Raw genomic sequence first — 27370 nt, 5'->3', positions numbered from 1 at the left:
GAAGAATTAGTTATTTTTCGAAGGCAATTGATCGTTCTCTGGAAGGAAAAACATATAACTTATGTAGATTGGACGTAATTCAGAATCAATGTCCCTATAAAAAAGGGTTCGTTCATTAGCAAATCTAATCAACAATCAAAAATTGATGTTTAAAAAAATCATTTAAGATTCGAGTGTATTAAAAAAGTACTCAGGAGCTTTTACATCAGAATTATTGAAGATCAAGATATAACATGAATGTTTCCATTATTCAGACAAATAAGGGTATTTTAGACATTTTAATTTTTAGTGGATTCTTAGCAACTTAATTCAATAAGGGTAAAATGGTAGTTTGCATTATTCTAAACTTATATCGAATTACCATGATTTCGAGTCAAATTGTACTAGTCGATCTCCACCCTATGAAACTTGACAATAATCCAAACTAATATACTTCACGAATAATCACTTCTTAATATTGATTACACTGGTTGAATTAGTCACTTTTAGAATCATCACTGAACGAAACTTGAGTATTCGATGGTAATATATATTTCTGCGATGTATCAATATCAAGAATACTCAACATACTTGAGTTATACTCCATAACCTTTAGGGATGATACAACATTTAAGGTATTGGTGTTTATAAAATTTATCCAAAGATATTCACTTATTCCAAGTTGTTAAGATATTTAGGTCACTTTAACATTCGAGGTTAATTCGATCATCTTAGAGTTCATGGTTTTCTAATACTTTTAGGGTTTAGGGGTATTTAAGTTATTTGAATATCGAAGGTTATTTTAGTCATTTTATAGCTCGATTACATTTCGGTAATTCCTTTCAATCTAAACATAAGCACTTTTCCTGATAATTTGGCCAAGTATATCATTTCTAGGTTATTTTTCACATTCAGGGGAAATCTTAGTCTTCTTACAGTACAAGGGCATTTTTGTAATTTTACTCCATAGAGCTATTTTTGTAATTTATTACCCAAGTATTCATGCATTTAACCTTTAAAGAAATTAATTAGAATTTTGGATCCTGAGGTCAATTTATTTACCAACAAATCACTGAACTTATAATTGTTTTCGATCGGTCTACCAATTTCTTTTGTGAGCCGTCTGAGTCTTATGCATTGTTCTTCCTTTATTCCATATTCAGTGTGAGTCCAATGATAATTAAATAAACATAATTGATCAATCATTTCCATTCATGTATTTACCAATTATCAACGAGTTCCGAAAAATATACAAAAGGTAGTAGAGTATGCTCTCGATTTACGAGCCACATCGGTTAACCAATTAAAATCCATTTGATCACCTTCGAACTTTAATTTCACATCCCATAATGTCTCGGATACATGGAAAAACCAATTATATTAGAAACAGAACTTAAACGTGAAAATTTATATTGAATCGGGAGATAAAATACTGAAAACAACTTACTGTGTTTGAATTTGGCAAAATGAACTTTGGATTCGGGCTCAAGACGTCGAAAAATATAAAATATAACTTTTCAAAAATTTTAACGGTCAAAGTCAAAGTTAACGGGCAGGTCAACAGTCAATTAACATGTCAACGATTATGTCAAAGTCAACGGTTTGGGTCAAGGTCAACGGGTCAGACCGGTTCAGGTTGACTTAATTCGATCCGAGTTGACTCAGGCCAGTTCAAGCGAGTGACTCGAATCGGTTCTAGGATGTTCTAAGGTCTAGAAAGAGCCCCACACGTAAGTGGTAGTAATAATAAGATAGGGTCAGTCGGTCGAGCTCTCCGGGAGCATCCAAACACCATATCAACTAAGATTTAACTAAACATTAAACCAAAACTGAGAGAAAATTAACCGAAATATAAACCCGAGCTTACCCACACCGACGACTAAGAAAACGACAGTGACAACTAAACTTCTTGGTTGGATTTTGAGCAGACGAAGACGAGAAGTCTAGCTGAGGTGACAGTGTGGTTAACTGATGTCTGGAATGGCTGGAAACTGCGAGAAATTGAGGTGGAGAAAAATGGGTTTTCGGTGAAGCTTTCAAAAATATCTCCCTAACAAACAACGACAGCTGGTTGAGAGTGGCTGGCAGGGGTTGGTTTACGGTGGCCTAACGCTTCTGTTGGGGGTGGTCGTGATGAACACCGATCAGCGACGATGACGACCTAAGGTGAGGAGAGCCAAACAATTTTCTTCCAAACTGCGACGAACAATTGTTGAATAAGTGAATTGAGGGTTGGGGTTGGATCACCGATTGATGTTGAAGGTAACGACAATGATGATACACTTCACCGCTGGTCAGATATGGATCATCGGAGTTTCAACAATAACGGAGGGTTTTGGAGGGACTAACTTGTGAAGCTTGTAAACATAAGGGGTGATTTCTACTGGAAAAATGAATGGAGTTTTTTCAGGGGGTTGTCGCGACCGTCTTTTGGGTGGGCCCAGAATTGAGTTTTGACTTGGATTAATTGGGGTTAGAGTCACCACCGATCGTTTTAAAAAATATTTAGGTAGATCGGACACCATCTTACCTGATCTGCGTTTTACCAGAAATGTGTCGGGTTCGAGAGTCGGTTACGGTCAAGGAAGGATTAGCACCCTTGAACCACCCTTTCGGTACCAATTAATTTATTGGTTGTCTTTAATTACGAAAATTAAAATTAAAATTAAAATTTGAATTACCCTATTCGAATTGCTTACCTTTGATCAATTGAAAATACTACTGAAAATGTCAAAAAATGCTAGATGGTAAAATAAAAATAAATACAAAGAAAAAAGAAATATATATATATATATATATATATATATATAATAATAATATAAAATAAATGATAAAAATATTCATAATAAAAAAAGTTAGTTTAAAAAAAGAAGAGAAGAAAAAAAGATAATGTAAAACATATATGAAAAAAAGAAATAAAAAAATATAAGTAGTATAAATTAAGTAAAAAATAATATAAATTAAAATGTAAAGAGGACTAAATTGAAATAATGATAAAAACAGGTGGTGAAACTAAGAAGAATTCGGGATGAAAAATTAAAATTAAGGGGTCAAAATGAAATAATTACAAAACGGGGTGACCAAAGACATAATTTACCCTTTTAGAGTTAAAAACACGCGGACCTACCTCTGGGTCGGGTCGAAGGCACGGATCGGGCAGATGGGTTATATAAAACCCAAATTCCACTCCAACTCTCATTTTTCAACTATCTCTCTGAAAACAACATTTCTAAATCCCTCAAGCTCTCTCACACCCTCCCTTCCCAAGCAAATACTGGCCCCCCCGTCCTGTGGCTTCTCCATACTCCAAACAAGGATCCGAGGCCTGATTCCCCTAAAATTGTCACAGCCGACGTAGGTTTAAGAGTAAAGGTTTGACCTTTACCATTTTTTTGACGGTGACCTTTTGTTTCCCTGCGAGCTTCGGCTTGGTTTTGGTTTGTTTCTTGACCGACTTTTATTTGTTTGGTTTTTTTACGGGGCTTCGGACTTTGGTTGTGTTTCGCTGTATTGATGCCTTTTCGTGTGGTTTATTGTTGATATCTCTTTGTTATTGTTTGGTGTACTCGTTGGTTTACTGTTGGGTTTGTGGATGCTATTGATAGTTAATCTTTTGTGGTCGATGATGGTTTCTGTTGATGGCTCCCTCTCGTTGTGGTTTGGTGGGTATTTATACCCACCACTGAAACTATCTGCTCCGCCCTTCACGGGTTATTTTTGGGGTTTTGAATGGGACAAAATCGTGGTCGTTATGGCCGGTCATCCCGGGATGGGTCAGTCCCGGGATAAACGGTCGACCGTTTCGACGTTGGTGACACGTGACCATCCACTGTTCTCCCATGCGGTGCAGTGACATGCGTGTCTAGGGTTTTCAGGCCCTAAACCTTTGATGGGCTAGTTCAGGCCCGTTCTGTGGACTATTGGACTTTTGCTGGACCACTTTGAACCGGAACAAGACATTGGACCTGAAAAGAAAAATAAAATAAAATAAATTAACATAAATTACATGAATAAAATAAAATAAAAATAAAAATATACTAAATATAATTTATATATTTCAAAAATATTTTTAAACTATATATTATATTTTAAAAAGTTTTCAAAACTATATATTATATAGTTTTCAAAATGTTTTAAAAATATTATATAAGTTTTCAAAAAATGTTTTTAAAACTATATATTATATATTTTTTCAAAAATGTTTTTAAAACTATATATTACATAATATTTCAAAAAATGTTTTTTAAACTATATATTATATAATTTTTCAAAAATATTTTTAAAACTATATATTATATAATTTTTCAAAAATGTTTTAAAAACTATATACTATATATGTTTTCAAAATGTTTTAAAAACTATAAAATATATAAATGTTTTCAAAACTATATATTATATTTTAAAAATATTTTCAAAAACTATATAATATATAAATTTTCGAAAATCGTTTTCTGAAAATTATATATTATATTTTGTCAAAAACATTTTCACAAACTATATTACCATATACATATATATAAATAAATAAATATATATATATATATATATATATATATATATAACAAAATAACTTCAGGCGAAAATGAGTGTCTACAACTGCCCCTCTTTGTCCTTTTTAATGGAACGAAAAATATGATAAAGATAAAATGACACCAATTTTCACTCGGTAGAGTTGGAAATTGATTTGAATTAGAAATAACTCCTTGTCGAATTGAGTTGTGGATGGCTCCTCCGTCGCGAAGTCGAGTCCATCTCAAAATGATATAGAATTGAAATCGTAGTTTGGAATTTGAATCAGAATGTGGCTTCTTATCGCCTTTCGGTCTTCTTCTCGATTTAAAGACCTTGGTTAAAAAAATTCGACTAGGAAGTAGTTCCTTGACTCCACCCTGTGGTGGATAGGCCCTCGAGCTGAATGAAATCGAACTCGAAATTTCTTCATTAAAAGATAGCTTTTCTCGACTTAAGCTATGTTGTCGGAAAACAATTTTTTTCACTGAGGAACGGTTAACCCGAGTCTTCTTCTTGACTTGAAAACCTTGATTGCAACCAGACAGTAGTGTGATTGAGGTGTCATCGAGCTGAATGGAATCGAACTCGACAATTTTATTGGCATATATCCCTTCTTGCCTTGAGTTATTCTATAAATTTGGTTTGTCTATGAGCTGAGTGTAATCGAACTCGAAGGTCTTCGGTTGGTAGATAACCCTTCTCGACTTAAGCTATGCTGCAAATGATGTGCCTTGGAGCTGAGCGTAATCAAACTCGAAGGTCTTTTGGTGATAGATAACCCTTCTAGCCTTGAGTTATATTGTAAATGATGTGCCCTTGAAGCTGAGCATAGTCGAACTCAAAGGTCTTTGGCAGATAGCCCTTCTCGACTTAAGCTATGCTACGAATGATGTGACTTGGAGCTGAGCGTAGTCGAACTATAAGGTCTTTTGTTGGCAGATAACCCTTCTAGCCTTGAGCTATATTGTAAATGATATGCCTTGGAGCTGAGCGTAGTCGAACTCAAAGGTCTTTTGTTGGCAGATAACCCTTCTAGCCTTGAGTTATACTGCAAATGATGTGCCCTCGATGCTGAGTGTAATCGAACTCGAGGGTCTTTGGTTTGCATATAGCCCTTCTCGACTTAAGCTATACTGCAAATGATGTGCCATTGAGCTGAGCGTAATCGAACTCAAAGGTCTTTTGTTGGCAAATAGCCCTTCTTGCCTTGAGCTATGTTGCAAATAGAAAAAATTGGCTTCCCTTCACAGGTCTAAGCTGGTCGTAATTCTTCTGGTGATTCCCCTGAGCGGGTTTGGACCAAGTGATTTTTGGATGATTCCCCTTCACGGGAAAGCTCACTAATAAATTCTGTCAGCCGGATATCTTTCGTTATGGAATTGAAAGCTAGCTTGAAGAAATTAACTTGAAATATGTTGCTCGTTGTTGAGTTGAACTGAACTGGATTTGTTCTGAACTGGTTCTCGAACTCATCTGAAGTTGATTATCGATCTTTCAATCTGTCAAATTGGTTGAGGTATAGCTTCTGGATACTGAGTTAAGCAACTACCATCAATCTTTAAATGTGCTTTTGAATCAAGTATCCTTCACCTTGAAGTTGAAACTTGACTCTAAAGGCTGTAAAAAATTATGTATGGGAAAAAATAATAAATGTGATGCTCTTAAGTATGCCTAAGATGCATGTAACATGAATGAGTTATGTTTTATCTCTTGGATTGGAATCCCGTGTTTTGTCTGCCAATCTGGTCCATGGAATCGATCGTGTCCCATTCTCTTTTCAAGCTCTGGCTTTACAGACCTTTCATATCTGAGACTGTTCTGTTTGAAAATATTTTTCTCATTTTTCTTGTTTTAGGAGGGAAACAGATAAAAATGTCGTAAAATATTGCTCCTTAATTGAATCAAATTGTAAACATGAGTTCAAAGTATATCAAAGGAATCAATAGCTCGTTTAATGCTTTCAGAGTTATAGCTCTTTGACAAATGTTCAAATAGATGAGTTGGCTTTAGGATGGCCTCCTTTCTAAGGTTTCGGTAACTCAAAATGTCATTTTTTGAAATAACGCAACATGCTTTGGCATTTTCATTAGATGCAGACAAAATGAGTCAACTAGCATTATCGATTACTAGACCTTCTATTTCAGTTCTCTGAAATCTTTCATTTGTTCAAGTTTTGTAAGCTCCTCTAACAAAGGTAGTGCAGAAATATCAGTCTAAAAATGAAATTCCTGAGTGCTCGTGTGTATTTGACTATAACAGGTGTTCCTTAACTCCCTTAGTCCATTTTCACCTAAACTCCGTATTTAAATTTGTCATTAAATGCCTAGCTGGATCCAAAAAGCCGGGGAGTTTAACCAATTGCTCAAGAGGGACAACTTAATATATAAACACCTTTATCAGGTTAGCTGAATCTTATCCATAAAGCTGAGGCGTTTAACCAATTGCATTAGAGGGACAGCTCAAGCTTTATTGTATATTATAATCACCTTTATCAGGCTAGCTAGATATTAGCCATAAAGCCGGGGAGTTTAACCAATTGATCTAGAGGAACAAATCAAGCTTTATTGTATACATAATATTATAATCTGGGCATACGGGTCCAGCTTCTTAAGTTTGTCAAGAAGAACCTGTTATAGTCTAGGTGTTTTTGAAAGTCAAGAAATTTCATCCTTAGAGTTCAATTTCCAAGCATCTAACTTAAATTAGATTCACCTACTCGACTTTTCTATCTGTAAAGATCATGATCATCACTGAACGTCTTAAATTAAAAGTATAGTAATTGCTATATGCAAAAGATGCCCCATGTTGTCCGCACCCATGCAGATATAAATACCAAGCCTTATGAAGGGAGAATGCTATTTCAGTTCTTGTAAATAGTGTTCGCATTTTTTGGGTTAAAGTCCTTGTTTTATCAATTTTTGATCATGTTAACTTCTCAATGATCTGTAATTCTGAATCATTTACAGAGTTTTTTTAATTCAAATGATATTCAAAGAATTGCAAGTTTGCAAATGTGATTCATTGCTTAACATCTTTAAATTAACATAAATTTATTTAAAAGACCTTACAAAAACTTGAGAAAAAAAATGAAAAAACAAATTCAAACATAATGTCTCAAATAATGAAATGATCTCCCTCACTTGGATGTCCCCAAGTTGTTGAAGTCAATCAAGTTCTGGTTACGCATATTTTGTACGACTCTTTTGAATGCGTAACAGTTCTCAATAGTGTGCCCTGGGACACCGCCGTGATATTCACAATGAGTATTCTCATCATTCTACTTGGGGTATGGGGGCTTCATGGGTTCTACCGGATATGGTGACACTACATGAGTGTCAAGAAGTTGTCGGTAAAGCTCTTTGTAGGTCATGGGAATAGGGTCGAAATGTTCACTTTCCCTCCTAGGTTCTCTGAAATCTTGTTTAGAAGCACCTGACGGTACATATGCAGTTGATTTTAGGCTGGAGATTGTAACACCTTTACTGAGGTGTTTGATGTTGTTAATTTCTATGTTCCTCTCCCTCATAAGAGGTTTCTTACTGGCTTCCCCATCCTTTATCTTGCCTTGCTTTATAGCTGACTCGATCATTTCTCCGGCCATAACCAAGTCTGAAAAGCTTCTTGATGTGATCGCAACTAGGTGTCTAAAGTATGGAGTCTTCAGGGTCTATACAAAAAGCTTCCGGGTTTCTTTCTCATTCAAGGGCGGATGAACTTGTACAGTCAAATCCCTCAATTTTTGTGTGTATTGCCTGAAATTCTCGTTATGCTTATTTTCCATGCTTTGTAGCATAACTCGGTCTGGCCTTATGTCATTGACATGCTTGTATTGTTCCAGAAATGACTTGGTCAGGTCCCTCCAGGTCTTGATATTTGATCAGCTTAACTTGTTGTACCACCGGATGGCTGAACCCAACAGGCTCTCCTGAAAGTAGTGGATCAGGAGCTGGTCGTTTCCTCCATATCCTATCATCTTTCAGCAGAACATGGTGATTTGAGCTGATGGGTAACTATTTTTGTCAAACTTCTCGAATTCCGGGGACTTGAATTTCGGAGGAATAACCAAGTCTGGGACTAGACTAAGCTCCGCGGCATCGACTCCAGGGTAGTCATGGTCTCTTTTAACTACCTTCATTTGGTCCTCCAATTGCTTGATGTTTTCCCCAATCTTCTTTGATTTGTCCTCTTCGTCTGAATCCGATATATGATAGTAACCCAGATTATTCTCAGGGTTAAATACAGAGGACGAGGGCTTCACTTTTATAGCAAATGAGTCCCCTCGAAGTTCTGGTAAGATTTCAGGTGAGACAACCACTTGTGGGGTAGATGTTATAGTTACCCCTTCCGGTGAACCTGCCCTAGGCGTACTGGTCTGTTGTAGGCCAACTAACTTGGCAACGATCTGATTAACCAAAGACTTTTGGTTCTTCATGATTGTATTCAGAGTACTCAGACTACTCTGGTTTATCTTGTCTTCAAGTTCTTTCTATAATTTTTCCATGTTCTTCTCGATTTTCTCAATTCTTGCTTCTATCTTCTTCTTTTTCAGGTGGGTGTTATGCGGATGGGGTGTGTCCAATGCTGGAGGTAAAGAAAAATAACAAAATGCAAAATATGTATAAATGCGTGATGCATGAAATGTTCGAGGCATTGATCCAAAAAATATGTTGTTATTAAAAATGATCCTTATTGCGGACAAAAATGTAACGTCTGAAGAGACAAAAAACTTTTTGATAGTTTAGATATCGAACAACCTCTGACAAGTTAATTCATCTTTCATCTTTTCTGTTATCGGTTGAATACCCTGTTGAGTTGTTTCGGCTCCTCTGGCTAAGCTGTGCAAGAAACGAGCTGCTTGCCCAAAAAAAAGTCTCGAATGAGTGCATCTCCGTCTTTCACTAAATGATGCAAATAATGAAAACAAAATAAAATAGAAAAAATTAGTGAGGTAAAAAAAACAATCATGAAGATAAAGTCCTACCCCACATGATATCTACCACACATGCTTATTATTCCTATCCGGACATTATCTCTATCCCGCATGCTAATTTCAAACAAATCCTAACCGCATATTTATCTAGTTCGCATGCTTTGAACAGAAAGTAAAACAGGAAATAAAAACCAAGCAGCCTAGGGTTTGCAATGAGGTTTTGGGGTGGGCTCTAATTTCATGTACTCTCCCGGTTTAGGTTCTAAAGAAGGTACCCGAGTTCTCCTTGCTGATTCCCCCTTGGGCTTGCCAGATCCTTAGTCCTAAGCCCATTACAAGCTTATGTGGACTAAGTTAAACTCGAGACGAAACATTCTCTTATACCCGCACGGTGAATAAATTCACACGAAGACATAAGATATATGAATCCCGAAGGCTACTTGCTAAGCCCACACGGTGAATAAATTCACACGAATGCGTCGCTTTCACCCCCACTTAGATAAGGTTTGGAGCTCGGGTATAGAGTTTGAGAAATTTTTTTCAAAAATCTAAAATCATTCAAAAAAATGTTAGTACAACTATTTATTTGAAAAATAATCAAAAGTAATAATTAGAATCGAATAAATAAATTAAAATTAAAATTTATAACTTTCGCTCAAAAAGACAACTGAAAATTAATTTCGGCCTGACTCACTTACCTGTCCCCAGTGGAGTCGCCAAGTTGTCGCGGCCGTCTTTCGGGTGGGCTCGGAATTGGGTTTCGACTTGGATTAATTGGGGTTAGAGTCGCCACCGATCGTTTTAAAAAAATATTTAGGTAGATCAGACACCATCATACCTGATCTGCGTTTTACCAGAAATGTGTCGGGTTCGAGAGTCGATTACGATCAAGGAAGGATTAGCACCTTTGAACCGCCCTTTCGGTACCAATTAATTAGTCGGTTGTCTTTAATTGCGAAAATTAAAATTAAAATTGAAATTTGAATTACCCGATTTGAATTGTTTACCTTTGATCGATTGAAAATACTATTGAAAATGTCAAAAAATGTTAAATGGTAAAATAAAAATAAATACGAAGAAAAAGATATATATATATATATATATATATATTAATATAATAATAATATAAAATAAATGGCAAAAAATATTAATAATAATAAAAAAGGTTAGTTTTAAAAAAAGAAAAAGAAAAAAAAGATAATATAAAACATATATGAAAAAAATATAAAAGTAGTATAAATTAAGTAAAAATATAAAAAAATAATATAAAATAAAACATAAAGAGGACTAAATTGAAATAATGATAAAACAGGTGGTGAAACTAAGAAGAATTCGGGATGAAAGTTAAAATTAGGGGGTCAAAATGAAATAATTACAAAACAGGGTGACCAAAGACATAATTTACCCTTTTAGAGTTAAAAACACGCGGACCCACCTCCAGGTCGGGTTGAAGGCACGGGTCGGGCAGACGGGTTATATAAAACCCAAATTTCCCCTCCAACTCTCATTTTTCAACTCTTTCTCTGAAAACAAAATTTCCAAATCCCTCAAGCTCTCTCACACTCTCCCTTCCCAATCAAATGCTGGCCCCCGCCCGGTGGCTTCTCCGCCATGCCAGCCACCATGCCGGTCGCCGTCGGCGGGGGCCGAGATACCTAAACTTTCCCCAAGTGCTCCTCTCTACACTCCAAACAAGGATCCGAGGCCCGATTCCCCTAAAAGTGTCACAACCGATGTCGGTCTAAGAGTAAAGGTTCAACCTTTACCATTTTTTCGACAGTGACCTTTTGTTTCCCGGCGAGCTTCGGCTTGGTTTTGGTTTGTGTCTTGACCGACTGTTATTTGTTTGTTTTTTTTGCAGGGCTTCGGCCTTTGGTTGTGTTTCGCTGTGTTGATGCCTTTTCGTGTGTGGTTTACTGTTGATATCTCTCTGTTATTGTTTGGTGCACTCGTTGGTTCTGTTGGTTTATTGTTGGGTTTGTGGATGTTATTGATGGTTGTTCTTTTGTGGTCGATGATGGTTTCTGTTGATGGTTCCCTCTCGCCGTGGTTTGGTGAGTATTTATACCCACCACTAAAACTGTCTGCTTCGCCCTCCACAGGCTGTTTTTGGGGTCCTAAATGGGACGGAATCGTGGTCATTGTGGTCGGTCCCGAGATAAACGGCTGGCCGTTTCAACGTTGGTGACGCGTGACCGTCCATTGCTCTCCCATGCAGCGCAGTGACATGTGTGTCTAGGGTTTCCAGACCCTAAACCTTTGCTAGACTGGTTCAGGCCCGTTCTGTAGACAATTGGACTTTTGCTGACCACTTTGAACCGGACCAAGACATTGGACCTGGAAAAGAAAAAAATGAAATAAATTAACATAAATTACATGAATAAAATAAAATAAAAAATAATAATATACTAAATATAATTTATATAATATATATATTTCAAAATATATATTTTAGACTATATATTATATTTTAAAAAGTTTTCAAAACTATATATTATATAGTTTTCAAAATGTTTTAAAAATATTATATAAGGTTTCAAAAAACGTTTTTAAAACTATATATTATATAATTTTTCAAAAATGTTTTTAAAACTATATATTATATAATTTTTCAAAAAATGTTTTTTAAACTATATATTATATATTTTTCAAAAATATTTTTAAAACTATATATTATATAATTTTTCAAAAATGTTTTAAAAACTATATACTATATAAGTTTTCAAAATGTTTTAAAAACTATACAATATATAAATGTTTTCAAAATGTTTTCAAAACTATATATTATATTTTCAAAATATTTTCAAAAATTATATAATATATAAATTTTCAAAAATTATTTTCTGAAAATTATATATTATATTTTGTCAAAAACATTTTCACAAACTATATTATCATATACGTATATAAATATATATAACAAAATAACTTCGGACAAAAATGAGTGTCTACAGGAGCCTTAAGGAATATTTTAAGAGGAAAAATTTCAAAATAAAATATTGAATAGTTCCCTAGTCTAAATGGCTAAGGCATGACATCCCTTCACTTTCAAAAGTACACGGGTTCAGAGCTTCTAAATCTTGTCTATTATTTTACTTATTTTTCTTCATTTTATTTTAAATTTTACTATTTGATGATTAAATCTCCAAATTACTGAAATAAATTCTAGCAAAAAATTAGGGTGTGACAAAAAAAATTATGTTAAGGAGTTTTTAAACAACATAATAAAGAAAAAAAATATCATAAATGACATATTGTTTTATATATCTATCTCAATATATTCTTTGCAATACTACTATATCAAGGTATAATATAAGGATTATACAATTTCAATGACCATATATATATTTTAACAACAAATTAATCCTCCCTGAAAGTTATCCCATACACATTTTCGTCTTTTCATTGATGAAAGGATGAGCTTATTGGTAGTAGAATCATAATTTAAATAGAAAAGTAGTGTACGAAGAACTCGCCAAGTTTATAAAAATCATTTGCGCTTCTTTTTCGATTGCTACTTTACAAGCTAGTATTATTTTTTGTCTTTGTATACTCGTGTTTCACCTCATAATCAACGATGAATATATAATTTTATGTTAAAAGATGAATTTTAAAAATTTAAGAGTATTAAACTTATAAAACTTCAGATGATGAAAATATATTTTTAATAAAAATTAAAAAAAAATTAAATATATAATAATTTTAAATTTTTAAGAAGCGACTGTCTCCACTCGCGCCTTTCGGTCCATCCATGTAACGAATGTATAATTTACACACAAATCATTAACAGGTAAAAAGTTTTGTTTATGTAGTTCCAACAATGATACATGTCTCATAATGTTAATATCATAACAATTTTGTTGATGTGTGTGGAAATCAATTATTTTATGATAAAAATCAATATATAATAAAACCATTGATATTATTCCTATGATATTAATATAATAACCACTGAGTTATTGATGCAACTTAAAATTTTGTAAAATTTATTGATTCTGATTAAAAGGGTGACTAAGAAGGATCTTGTATCGAGGGCTGAAGACCGAGAGTTATGGTGGTGGCAATGGGAGGCTGTGTTGGCGATGGTTAATGACAGTTACTGGAACTTTGATCAGATAAGTCTTTTCAGATGATCATATTTATTAATTTATTTGAAGATAAAATTAATTCAATAAAATTTATAAAAAAAATAAAATTAAATATATTATTATATCAATTAAAACAAATTTCATTAGTTATTTAATAGTAATTGATTGAAAAATAAATTAAAAAATTAAACATTAAAATATTTATTAAAAATTAGATTATTAAAATATAATAAACTCAAAGTTATTCTTGTACTTTATCTTATATTGTATTCCAATTATCTCTGGCATTTTATATCTTTAAGAAAAAAGTTAATAAGCTAATAATTTGTAATATATACATTATTTTTGTTCTTATGTGTAAACTTAATTCTTTCTCAACCATAAAGCAGTGTAATTTGTCAATCAGAATGAGATTAAGGGCTCAATTACTGGGAGGCTTGCATTTACACATAAAAAACCAAATGGGTAATATTTGAGTGACGTGGAAGCCACAGAAGCCCACAACCAAAAAGGCGCAGAACAAAGCGTCAAAACCCAGAAAAGGACATCCAGAAACGGTGTCGTGTGAAACGAGATCTCCTTTTTTTGCTTCTTTAATTTAATGATGAATAATCAGTCATCCAGTTGGATGCTATGTCATAAAACCTAATCCACTCCAACATATCCCACCTGTCTTCCTTCGCACGTGTCACCTGCAAAACCCTAACCTCTCTCTCTCTCTCCCTTTCCTTCCCTGAGCTCACTATTTCCGCGCCACCTACGCACCCGACCACACCGGATTATTGTCCCCTCATTCTCTCTCTTTTTAAGACAACAATAACAGCAAGGTAACTCGTCGTACTTCAAATTCCCGTGCGGCGGTTGTTTGTTTCATCCTTAATTCTCAGCCGTCGGATAAGGGAAGTGGAAGAAGAAAGCAAAAACGAATATTTATCTCTCTTAATTGTTTGTTTTTGTAAGTGTTCCGATTAGACTTCCATATCACTTCCTTCTTCAACCCCAGGAAAACGTGTCTTTCCTTTTTCCTTCTTAGTTTTACTTTTGAAATTTTATTTTATTTTCCCCTTAATTTTAGTTAATTATTTGACCTTTGTTTGTGTTATGGCTATTGAGCATCTGTGTCGGTTTAGCCTTGATATTCAAGATTAGCTCTTTATCTTTGTAGAAAAAAAGTAATTATTTAGCAATTTATTGATAATTGTTTCATTTATGATCTTTTTTCTCTAATATGCCGGAAAGGAGATTTATAGATTCCAGCTGTAAGATGTCTATTTTTTGGCCAACCTTAGTGATTTTTTTTAAATTATAATCTATAGTGAAGAATAAGAGGGCTAAACGTTTACTGGCTTTAACTCTGGGCTATTTAAATCAGACACTGTAAATTTTGTTGTGGGGGTTTACCCTTCTATTATTTGCTAAGTTGACCCTTTTATAGCAAGAAATTAGGCGGAAGATTGTGTTTTGTTTTTGGAAAGGTAATTAGGTGAATTGAAGAATTACTTTCTATTTTAAGGTTGTTTGTTTACATAAGGATTGTTGCCTTATGTTCCAGCTCTGCTTTGTTTTCCGCATTAATAAAATCAATTACAATCATGATGCTTTCACTTGTTTGAACAAGGATGAATGTTTTATATTTTAAGCTAGGTTTATGGAAGATCAAAATAATTGAAGATCTTGATATTAAACGAGTTTATTTCTAAATTTAGCTCTTTTGATGGTTATTAAGTATTCCGTGGCTGGTATATGATGTATAGTGTATACAATATTTTTGGGATGGTCTTGTCTGCAGCTGGATCATTATCTTTCTATTTTGAAGATGTTTCATGATAATTTGCTGATACTGAAATTTGCATAGATTTATGTTCCATGAATCGTGTTTTGGCTCGTATAACATAAAAACCTTGTGAATACTCTGAAGTGGTCACATTTATCTGCTTCTGCATATCATGAATTCTGAGCTGTAGTTGCCTTTTCCTCCTCATTAGCTTCATTGGTTGATATTTTTCTCATTATTTTATTTCTGACGGATAAGGTTACTTGTATCACCTTCTAGGGTGCTTCATAAAGATCTTTGAGGATTTACGGATTTCATTCTAGTTTTGCTGAAATTCAGAGGTTTACAAAAGTAATTATGGGAACGGAAGAGGAGAGCTCACCTGCCAAGCCTTCTTCCAAACCTACTGCCTCAATGCAGGTCTGTCATTGTTGTCTCCATCCCATCAATTGGGAAGAACAAACAATTCGCCCATTTCATTCTAGCCTTCTCATCACTAACGCATTGATGAGTTTTACTGATATTTTTTCGTTGGACTTATAGGAAATGCCTACAATACCTTCATATCCTGATTGGTCATGCCCGGTGCAGGTTTGTATACTTTAGTACATAAATCCTGGTGTTTTATTTAGTGCTTTTAACTGTTGATCTTGTTTATAGAATCCTAAAAAATGTTGTCATGTAAGTGATTATTCAATCTTACAATCCAACTTCTTGTTCAGGCCTATTATGGTGCTGGAGCTGCCCCACCTCCCTTCTTTGCCTCAGCTGTTGCTTCACCAACTCCGCATCCATATATGTGGGGAGGCCAGGTGATACGGCTTTTGAAATCTCCATTGTACACCAATGTGTTATTTTTCTTTATATTTGAACAATGTTCTTACTTTCTTTTTCTTTTGATGATCTTTTAGCATCCTTTAATGCCTCCATATGGCACTCCTGTTCCATACCCAGCTATGTATCCTCCTGGGGGAGTCTATGCACATCCTCATATGATCCCGGTAATATTTCTCTTCTTTCTTTCTTTCTCTGTTTGTCACTTTTTGCTGTTTATATTCCTTTTGGTTTTCATTTATAAATTAAATGTCCTTCCTCTTGGCAATTTTTTTGTATAAGGCTCCAAGTGTTGCACAGAATAATACTGACCATGAAGGGAAGGATGCTAATGGGAAGGATCAAAATGCCTCCGAAAAGTTGAAGGGAACTTCAGGAAGCAAGGCTGCAGAAAGTGCAAAGGGAGCTTCTGGCTCTGGAAACGACTGTGGCTCTCAAAGGTGCACTAGGCTTTTGATTTTTACATTCATTCGTAACATGGGTTTTGGTTAAAAAGTTTCTCCATTTTTTCTGCCATGTCTTTTCTAATTCTAAGCATTTTCTTAACAGCTGTGAAAGTGGTAGTGAGGGTACATCAGATGGAAGTGGTGAGAATAATAACAAAGTATGTGCGCAGATATCATTATAAGCATTTTCTTAACATAGCATGTTAATATTATGAATTGTCTTTTCTAATGAATATGTCTCCTTTTTTCCCCTTTAGGAACTTGCTACTGGTAAAAAGGGAAGCTTTAACCAGATGCTTGCAGATGGTATATTATGCTTCCTTATCATATTTCTGCTTTTATTTGTAGGGAAAAAAAAGCTTCAGATTACTTTGAAAAATCGTTTCAGACACACAAACTTACTTGTGACGGGGAGTGAGGAAGTGAGGGACTAAGTTAATGAAATTTGAAAACCAAAATTAAAAAAAAAAAAAAAGTTGCGAAGTGTGTTTCTCTGTGATGAACTTAGGGAGGATTTTTTATACCGTAATAGTTTACTACTTACAAATCACCCTTATTACAGCGAGCGCACAGAGTAACAAAACTGGGGCCGTAGTTCCTGGAAAACCAATAGTCCCAACGCCTGCAACCAACCTGAATATAGGGATGGGCCTATGGAGTGGATCCCCTGCAGCCACAGGAGCTGCGAAAATGAGACCTAACTCGTCTGGTGCTGTGGCTGCAGTTCCTGCTGGAGTTGTGATGCCTGAACGGTGGATTCAAGTATGAGCATGTTGAGGCTATTTTTTTTCTTCTTATTTTACATGTTCATATTACTATTTTCTCCGTTTCTGATCCAATATTCTGCACCGGAGTTGTTAAAATTCACCTTAGTCCTTTAAGGTTCAACTTTCTTTGCTCCCTTTTGCATCCTTTCAATCAGCTAAACATTTTGGATATGACATAAGGCCTAATGTTCTTCCAGGATGAACGTGAGATGAAAAGACAGAAGAGGAAGCAATCTAATCGGGAGTCTGCTAGAAGATCAAGATTACGCAAGCAGGTACCTGGTTATATCTGTTTGTCTACCAAATGGCTCTAGAACTTATCTCCGTATTCGGAGCCTAACACCTATAGCTTGTATCGTGTTTCCGTAGACCGAGTGTGAAGAGCTACAAGCCAAAGTGGAGAGCTTGGCGAACGAAAACCATAATCTGAGAGAGGAACTAAAGAAGCTTTCTGTTGAATGTGAGAAGCTTACATCAGAAAATAGTTCTATTAAGGTATAGAACAGCTTTGCTCTTGCTATTCTTCATTCAACGATAGTCTATTAATAATGTGTTGAGATCACCTCTTCCCTGTCGCAAATTCTCAAGTGCATTATCGATAAATATGTTTGGCTACTTCTATAACAGGATGAGCTGACACGGATATGTGGACCTGATGCGGTAACTAATCTTGAGCAAGGCGACGAAGGGAAGCATTAATAGGAAACCTAGAACAGGTAACAGGCAGCCAATGCAGTAGTTTCTCGGCATCCTGGAACATTATTTTCACCATGGATTCGGTTTAGTTACTAATCTATACCCTTAACCCGTTATAACTGTAATGTCTATTTTTACAAACAGAAAACAGTTTTAACTAGCTTTCAAATAGTTGGTATTGTTTGTAGTTTATTAGGAGCGAAAGAATTGGGGATTGATTCAGAATATTTTCACTTTTATATGGAATACAAGGTTTGATTTTATTGCGTTTCTTTAAAGAACCAATCCACATACCTCAACTGTTAATATTTAGATAAATATGTTGGATGGGGTTTTTAAACCTCATCAAATTTCTAAATATTTAATAATATATGCTATTACAAGTAAGGGAGCCCTGGATCAATTCGAGTAAAAAAATTCAAGTTGAATTGATAGTCTCATTTTATTGAATTTTTTAGTAGAGTTGAGTCAAATTTATAAAATTGCGATTCAAAATTAATTTGAATCAAGTTGAAAAAATTAATTTTGTGATTTGAGTTGAATTTTACTCATCCGCATTAGTGTATTATTAACTTATTACTACATTGAATCATTGTATCGCATGTCTAAACAAGATGAACCTTTTTACTAGTATATATGTATATGATCAGTGTAAATATATATATTTTATTTTTAAGTGTTGAATGCAGTAATTAAGAATTATATATTTTAAAATATATATTATAAAAAATATTATTTCGAATTTCCAATATGATTTAGCAAATAAAACAAATACCAATAATGAAAAAGGCAAAGGAAAAAATGAACAGAATTTAGCCTTTGGATACATGAGCTACTGGTACAAGCATTATATGGAAATGGAACACCCAAATCTTATTATGTTATATGATAAGAAGGAACTAGGCAGGCCTAAAGGTACTCTCCAATCTCCCAGCTCTTTTACTTGCGATAATTAATTTACTAGAACCGAATTTTAATTACCCAAAATAGAAAAATCCATGCAAAATACTAAAATTCTAAATCCCGCTAGACTAATTTCATATCTAACACCTCCATGCTGACGTGGCAACCAAGGCGCTCTCGTACCAGCAAAGCACCAACTCAGTCTGTCTTTTCGCCACGTGGAATCCCCGAACCTGCACCCTCCCTAACAAACACTCCGCTTGAAACTCTGCCAACTGACTCAAATGCACCGCCCTCATCCCTGCCCCTCGAAACCTCTCCCTCCACGTAGGCGCCGTACTCCTCGCCGCCCTCTCCACTGCCGCCAATATCCTCGGCCGTAACAACAACGTCTCAATCTTCCTTACCCATTCCCCGTTAGCCACCGCCGCATCCAATGACTCGAACATCATTGCATAGAACTCCAAACTGTTAACGAAATTCTTTCTAAACGACGTCGTCCCAGACTCCATCCACACTTCACTGTCTACAAACACTACGATGCTCGGGTTAACCCTCCGGAGATCACTCAAGAACGCTGTCACGTCTAAGGTGAGACATCGGAATATAGACGGAGACAAAAGGATCGCCGTTTTCTCCCCGTCGATGAACTTAAAAGCCTTAAACGACAACATTTCGAATGTCCGAAGGAGAACGAACTCAATCTGGAACCTTAGCTTAAGGTCTTGAGCAAACTGAACAAGGTTGTCTTTAATAAGCCTTGTCTCAATTGCATATTCCTCGGGAACCACCGCAGTTATACGAATGAACTTACAAGAGTGGTCGTTTATTTCGGCCATTTCTCTCATCAAAGAAGCGTATTGGCCACCCAATCCGATGTCGAAATCAATTATGTGAATCAACGGTGCCGATCCATCCAGGGCTTCCAGGAGAGCTTGATTGGTCGTGAATTGACTGAACATGGGAATAGGGTTGATCCCAGAGAAGGCCTTGTAGGCTTCGATGGTTTGAACGATTTCATTCCACGAAGACAAACGAGTCGACCGAGTTGACCCGGAGAGCAGACACTGGAGAGCTTCCTTGAAGTAAAAAGCGGCTCTCTGTAACGGCTTCCCGGACTGAGATCGTAGCCGCTGACTGAGCCGCGCCAATATCACCTGCGCCAGTTGCAATTCGTGGGTGTCGAAACAATCCGCGGCTCTTACCAGCTCTTCTATAAAATCAAACCCCAAATTGAAGTTGCCGGTATTATGAAAACCACAACTATTAGACATATCAAGGTAGGTAGTACCACCAGTAAAATTACTTTGAAGAGATGTGTTTTGATTCAAACCCGAATAAAAATCATAAAGGTTGTTAAACTCGGAGTGATGAGTCGAGTCGCAGGAGGTGAACTCGGGGAGGTTCTGGATATGATTCTCGCAGGAAGGAGTAATAGCTTGAGGAGGAATAGTTTTGATAGACGGTACTGATTCGTCATCTAATCCCAAATCTTTCATGATGGAATCCCAATCCATGTTTCGTAGCACATGCTCGTCCCACTCAAGAGGCGTATGACGGTGATGAGGTGGAGGATCGGATACCACGATACAATTAGAAACATCGGATGGATTAGATATCGACTTTTCTGGTGCCGGATTCGGACTTCGACGAAGATCGAGAACTGAAGTTGGCTCATGGCATGAGTTTGACACACTGTTAACCCCATGGAAACTTGTGTTCCTAGCTGTATTGTTATTAGTAGTAGTAGTAGCACCAGTTTTATTGTTGTTAGGTTTAGGGCTTCGACAATGGTTGCTTTGTGGAGAAGAAACCGGGACTCTCATAGCTTTTGAAAAGGAAAAAAACGAAGAAAGGGTCTCTTTTGTTTGCTTGGATTTGGGGATTAATGTGGAATTAGGGTTTGAAAGTAGAAGATTGGAGGCAGGGGGGATTTTAGAGGTTAAAATTGCAGACCTTTTATATTTGCATGGGGGGTATCGGTGGAAGCATGGATGAGGATGGCATATATGCATGCTGGAGACAATACCAGACCTTTCCTTTTCATCAACTTTGATGCTTCTCACTCAAGCTTTTGCTTTCTTACAATGTTTTTCTTTTGTTGTAGGATTCCCACCCTTGTATTTTCTTTTGTTGTAGGATTCCCACCCATGTATTTTCTTTTGTTGTTGTTTCTTTTCAAGATCCATTATTTTTTATATATGTCAAAGTAAAACAAAAAGGCTCCATCTACATTAGTCTTTTCTGTTACTGTTTTCATAGAATCTTTATATGGTTTTATATTTATTTGATTTGATTAATTATTTGATTTTTCGTATATATATAAAATGATAATTATTTAAAAATTAATTATCAATGAATTAATGATATTAAAGAGATAATAATAAATGAATGGTTTTTATTAGTTGAAACCATACCTCACTATTTATTTTCTTAGATTCAGCACAGATATAAAGGTATGCTCAAGTAACATAATATATAAATCTTTCGTGAATTCAATAAACACATAAAAATTAATTAATTACATGCCAACGTAAATTGATGCTACCTATATAAATACCAATTATCCACTTGTGTAATAATTAATGAAAGGTCATATCAAACATCCACTTATATAATATTAATTAATGAATTAAGTATTGAGTTTTAGATGATGAATTATATTATTTAAGCAAGAATTTAATTTGCTTACGAAGTTGCAATAAGTTAAAATTCCTAGGAAAACGAACTCGACCACAAAACAGATAAAACCCTAATATGTTTTTTTAAAATTATTGTATAAATAGACATGCGACCGAACCTGCTCTCATGGGAAAACAAAGGGATTAAAAACTACAATATCATAACATAATACGTCCAAACAAATTGAAATTTAACATCACAAACAAATTAAAAACAAAGGGATTAAGGTTTATTTTTCTTTTATTTTGCCCCCACAAACACAAAAGTAGTAAAATAGGGAGCAAAGACAAGCACATCCACCCCCGTTCACATATATCACCTAAGAAAGGGGAGTACACTGTCATAAAGTAATTTTGAGGGTTGAGAGAGGCCACTTTTTATGGGTCTCATCCCTTCATGATTGACTTATAAATTCATCTATCTTTTACTTCTGAATATATATAGTAAAAGAAAAAGAAAATGTTATCGATTTAACTGTTTTATTTAAGGGTTTTATACTAATTTTCTTCACATTTATTATGATCCAACTTTAGATTTATTTCGACTTGAGTTTGATTATAATTGTGTTCGTAATTATTGCCGTGTAGAAAAAAGATTTTATAGAATTTAAAAAAAAATATTAGTTTAGTTAACTTGTACAATGACTGAAATAAGAAGTAACATGAGATTTAAGGTTTGACTCTTGATATATTATCTATATTCAGTGATTATTCTGAATTAACATAATGCGATCGATTATATAAAGATCTTAATTCCCAACGTCATGTCATTAATTTAAAAAGGTCTTCTAAATCATATCAATTTCATATTTGTAAGTTATTTTCTTGTTGCACAAGAAGATAATATAAAATTATTTTTGCATTAGGTAATTTTAAAAAAAAATTATATCTCTTTCTGATCTTAAATTAATAATCCCATTTTAATAAATTGTATAGGGCCTTAATCTTTCATCTGCCCTTATTTATTATGAAATAATATTATATATATATTGAGTTTAAAATCGTTGTCATTGAAAAAAGTCGAACATACAAAATATTAATACTATAATATTATTTAATTCTATTCGTAATGTTTACGAAGAAGAATGGTTTTTATATTAGTTAAAAGTATCATTTTCTGAACAATGAATCAAACAAGTAAACGTTAACCAACAACTGTGTGAATTCTCAATAAAATTTTAAAATTCTTAGTTTAGAATACGAATAAGTTGTTTAAACTTGAAATTATACATGAATAATTCTCTAGTAAATAACTTTTCGGCTTTGTGGTGACTAAAAGCCTTCATTGACTTCTTAATCAACATGTCTTAGTTCAATCAACCAAATCTGCGAGTCGCAAGAAGTTAAGATATTCAGCATAGAATCTCCACCGATTTTCTCGAGAACCAAACGACTTCGAAAGAACGACAAGTGATCTCATCATAGAAGAAAAAGTTGAGGCAAGGGCACTTCCCCAGGAGGAAAAATCAAATCAAATTATTTAAGAAAACATATAAATAAAGAATAGAAATAGAGCGTTCATATTAGGTAATAAGCGCAGCGGCGGCGTCGGCCATCGCTCCGTTGAAAAAAATTCTTTAAAAGAAAAAAGCTCATGGAATAGTTGTTGACAAGCCAAGTCATGTCTTCTCTTTTAAATAAGGGACCCATGCCATGCAAATGGACGTGTGTGACGTGATTGGACCCCACGAGACGGCATTCTTGTCGGATATGCATGAATTTTACCAAAAATGAAAAGGTCCAAGTCCAAACCCTGACATACTACTTGGTGGTAGTTTTTGTTGTGGAATAGCGCGTAGAAAGCACGCCCACGTCGGACAGCTTTAGCCTTTTGGCGGTGAGAGTGAAGGGAATATGTTCCGATCGATGACTGTGTGTTTTCCATTTGATTGATATGTCGGTAAACTAAACCATTCCGTACTTAAACTATGGAAATTATATTTAACATTTACTTTTCGTTTGGTTTTGTCCATTCCAAATTTAGTGTAACTATTATATTACATGACATATTTTTATGGGTAAATTATATTATCCATCATTCAATTATCTTCTCTCTCATATTTTGGTCATTGAAGTTTATTTTTTTAATTTAATTATTTAATTTTTAAATTACTCTAAATTTAATCACTCTAACTTTCAATTTTATTTTAATTATATATTAATAAAATAATTATAAAAAAATTATGTCACAAAAATTATTAATAAATAATTAGTGTGGTTAAAAAATGAGCAATTTGAAAGTTGAGTAGTTAAATTGAAAATTTTTAAACTTTAATGATCAAAATAGGAGTGAAAAAATAGTTAAGTGATAAATGATGTAATTTACCTATAAAAATATTACGTGCAATCATTCCATTACGTTTTTAACGGTAAATGTTACGTATGATTTTGAATCAAATAAAAATTTAGGTATTAAAATGAAACAAATTGATAGTTTAGGTATTAAACTTGTAGTTTACCCTTGATGAATTTCCACCCGACCCTTTACGTGCCAAGTACAAACACGATATAATGCTTTTGCGCCTTGTCTTTTGTATTTTATTTAACGGTATATGGAGCCTTTGACTTTTTTTTCCTTAATTAACATGATCTTTAAATTTATTTTATATTTAATATAATTCTTAAATGGAAGAAAAAAAACAATATAACTTTTTATTAGAGAAAAGTGCCATTAATCCTTATGGTATTTTTATAATGATTTACATTATGGATATGACAATATACGATATTAACATAACAGTCTATGATGTTAATATGACGATTCAAAATATTAATATGATATTTCCCTATAGATGATAATATAACAAAGAGATCTAATTGGTTTTTTAAAAAGTTGAGTGCTCATTTTATTTTAAAAATATTAAAAATATTAAAAATTATTTAAATTTAAAATATTAAAAAATAAAAATAAATAAAAATATAAAAAATTAAAAATAATAAAAATAATATTAAAAAATTAAAAAAAATATCACAAACTATAAAAAGATAAATTATTAAAATAAAAAAGTTAAAAAATATTTAAAAAAGTATTAAAAAATTTAAACAATTTTATCGGTAAAATCTTCAACGGTCTCTTGTCAGCTTGAGTCTATTGTTATTTGCTGAATATATTTTCAATCAAAAATATAATAATATCTTTTTATACTCCTTTAATATAAGGCCATAGCTTACGAATTTAGAAACTTAAAGGTAATGTTGGTGTGTTTTTATATGCTACCTTATTATATGATGTACTAGGCTTACAAATATCCCTTCTAATTATTCGAAATATGATTAGATATATGTACAACTGATTGAAATGAATAACAATATTTTCTAACTATGTTCAGGTGCAAAATTCTTAAGTCTCGACCATTCAAGTAAGAATATTTTGTATAAATGTTGATATGAATGTATAATAATGAAAACGTGTGTAATATGCATACATGTATGAGATAAAAATGTATGACAAGTGTAGTGATGATTTATATGCATATGAAATTAAAAGCTAGCTAATTTTACTAGTTCGGCTATATGAATATACTTAATTTGATATTTATCATATTCTTACAAATTTAGAATTTTAATTCTTATTTTTTGGTATAACAAAAAATATTCGATCTATGAATTGATTAATTCAAATCGAATACTCCAGAGACTTGTTATGAGAACGACCCTTCCCACTCAACATATTCCACCTATAATGTTAGTATTCTGGTTTCATACTTGTAATACAAAGAACTATAAAAAAAATATCACATGACATGCTCTAATAGAGATAGATATGAGTTTATTTATTTAGTTTTATTTATTTAATTAATGTAAAGAATTTTTTATAATAATATAATATTTTTATTTATTTTTATTTAATTAAATTTTATCGAATGTACAAAATATTTAATTAAAAATGTCACACATCATGTTTTTTAATATGAATAAAATTAAAATTATTTACTTAGAAAGTGTAAATAAAATGTATAATAATAAAATAAATTAAATTAAAAATAATAATAAATAATGGACTAAATTATAAATTTTAGAAATAAATAGGGATCAATTTAGAATTAAATAAAAAAATTAAGGACTAAACTAAACTAAAATAAACCTAAGAGACTTGAATATGGTGTATTCTATATTTATTATATAAATAATAAAAACATAATATTATAAATATTAATATTTAACTAAATTATTATCCTAAGGAGAATAATTTGTCTAATACTTAAAAAAAAGGGAGAGTGACATTTTTAGAAAAAGACCTATAATTGTTATCATAGAGAATATTTCATTACCCCAAGAGTGAATGTTCTTAAACCAATGTAGGTATATAATTTTGAAAAAGATTATTTCCCATGAATCAAACTTCCCCTTAATTTATAAATGGTTATAAATTATATATAACATTGACTTACACAATTTATCACATTAGAAGTGTTTAAAAATAAATACATATAAACTTAGTTGAGAATTGCACATATTGAATATAATAATGTTTTTGTGATGTAGTACTTATTTCCTAATCAAGCTTATGTGGGTCCCTAGGGTTCTTTTTTCAATTGTTTTAAGGGTAAAGTATATAAATAGTCACTGAACTTTTCAGATATTTGTATTTAGATCCCCTAACTTTTAAAACTTGCAATACAGTCACCAAATATTTAGTTCGTTTGCAATATGATCCCCGAGGTAATGATCGTTTCACTGCCGTTAGGGTAAATTATATAAATGGTCACTGAACTTTTCAGGCGCTTGCATTTAGGTCATCCCTACGTTTAAAACTTGCAACAAAATCATCAATTACATTCTAAACCCCAAATTCCAAAATACTTCAATTATATTCTAAATCTCAAATTCCAAAAATACTTCAATTGCATGCCCAACCCTAAATTCATAATTCATTCTCAAAATCTACCATAACAAACTAAACTTGAAGCATCAACCCTAAACCCTCAAAATATAACCCTAAATACTACATTTCCCCACCAATTAACCCAATATAATCAATAACATTTAGGGACTGTTTGTTCACTTCATAATGATTAAGCGCTGAATTATTCAAATGCTAAATGATTCAGAGGCTCTGTATGAATTAGCTCTGAATGTGACATGTTGTTTGATAATGACTCTGAATCATTCAAAATGTATTTCTGTGCTGAATCATTCAACACTGTTTTGCTGAATCAATCAGCACTGAATCATTCAGAGGTGAGAAACAAACGCGCTAAATGTTGAATGGTTCAGCATTCAGAGCCAAATAAACAACCCCTTAGTTCATTTTGGGTTTATAACAATAAGTGATTATGTTGGGTTTAGGATTTAAAAGTTAGATTTAACCAACTATAAGTGAACAATACTCAATTCGATTCAAAAAAAATTATATTTCGACTTGAATTGATTAAATTGTTTTTATACAAATTGACTTTGAGTTGTAATTTCATAAACTCAACTTAAAAAGATTTCAAGTTAAAATCGAGTTGTAAAATACAACTCGAATATCTCAAAATTTTTAGTAATTAGTGGATTAATTTTTAAGTTTGAGTCAAGTCCCTTGACTCTGTTTGATATATGTATATCACATATGGAAAAAAATATGAAGAAATATATGTATTGTATATGGTTAAAAAACTATTTAAATTAGAATCAAATAATATTATAGTATTATAAATATTTATAATTAAATTTAAATAGAAACTCGAAAATTCAATTCAATTCAATTAGACTTGATTTAAATTTTATAAACTCAAATAAAAAAAATTTCGAGTCAACTATTTTATAAACTGAACT

General features: G+C 33.2%; 2 protein-coding genes across 5 annotated transcripts; one reads left to right on the top strand and one right to left on the bottom strand.

Annotated features, from left to right (window-relative positions):
- Positions 1 to 14153: 14153 nt before the first annotated feature.
- On the top strand, positions 14154 to 18289 carry LOC120141724 (G-box-binding factor 1-like). Of its 3 annotated transcripts, none has more exons than XM_039156519.1 (12): positions 14154 to 14336; positions 15563 to 15703; positions 15827 to 15874; positions 16006 to 16095; positions 16195 to 16284; positions 16400 to 16557; positions 16667 to 16721; positions 16821 to 16869; positions 17126 to 17325; positions 17528 to 17605; positions 17700 to 17825; positions 17958 to 18289. In XM_039156519.1, exons 2-12 carry the CDS (start codon positions 15641 to 15643, stop codon positions 18027 to 18029), a joined length of 1029 nt encoding a protein of 342 aa, XP_039012450.1. In that variant the 5' UTR covers positions 14154 to 14336; positions 15563 to 15640; the 3' UTR covers positions 18030 to 18289. The 3 variants fall into 3 exon arrangements, with proteins under 3 accessions (XP_039012450.1, XP_039012449.1, XP_039012448.1); XM_039156518.1 differs by having other exon boundaries at positions 14154 to 14464; XM_039156517.1 differs by having other exon boundaries at positions 14154 to 14464; positions 15542 to 15703.
- Positions 18290 to 19010: 721 nt separating this feature from the next.
- On the bottom strand, positions 19011 to 20846 carry LOC120141675 (scarecrow-like protein 15). 2 transcript variants are annotated; one of them, XM_039156471.1, is made up of 2 exons: positions 20693 to 20846; positions 19011 to 20662 (listed from the first exon to the last, which is right to left on the bottom strand). In XM_039156471.1, the coding sequence occupies exons 1-2, from the start codon at positions 20753 to 20755 to the stop codon at positions 19070 to 19072; spliced, it is 1656 nt and encodes a 551-aa protein (XP_039012402.1). In that variant the 5' UTR covers positions 20756 to 20846; the 3' UTR covers positions 19011 to 19069. The 2 variants fall into 2 exon arrangements, with proteins under 2 accessions (XP_039012402.1, XP_039012401.1); XM_039156470.1 differs by having other exon boundaries at positions 19011 to 20846.
- Positions 20847 to 27370: the final 6524 nt, after the last annotated feature.

The sequence above is a fragment of the Hibiscus syriacus genome, unplaced genomic scaffold, assembly GCF_006381635.1.
Source record: "Hibiscus syriacus cultivar Baekdansim isolate YM2019G1 unplaced genomic scaffold, ASM638163v2 tig00110813_pilon, whole genome shotgun sequence".
Taxonomy (NCBI): domain Eukaryota; kingdom Viridiplantae; phylum Streptophyta; class Magnoliopsida; order Malvales; family Malvaceae; genus Hibiscus; species Hibiscus syriacus.
Note: the sequence above shows the minus strand (reverse complement) of the source record. Positions and strands in the feature narration are given on the sequence as shown.

Coding starts and splice junctions, on each gene's coding strand:
- LOC120141724 (XM_039156519.1), top strand. CDS start 15,641: ATGGGAACGGAAGAGGAGAGCTCACCTGCCAAGCCTTCTTCCAAACCT. Junction 15,704..15,826: donor AACCTACTGCCTCAATGCAG/GTCTGTCATTGT, acceptor TTGGACTTATAG/GAAATGCCTACAATACCTTC. Junction 16,558..16,666: donor AACGACTGTGGCTCTCAAAG/GTGCACTAGGCT, acceptor TTTTCTTAACAG/CTGTGAAAGTGGTAGTGAGG.
- LOC120141675 (XM_039156470.1), bottom strand. CDS start 20,755: ATGAGAGTCCCGGTTTCTTCTCCACAAAGCAACCATTGTCGAAGCCCT.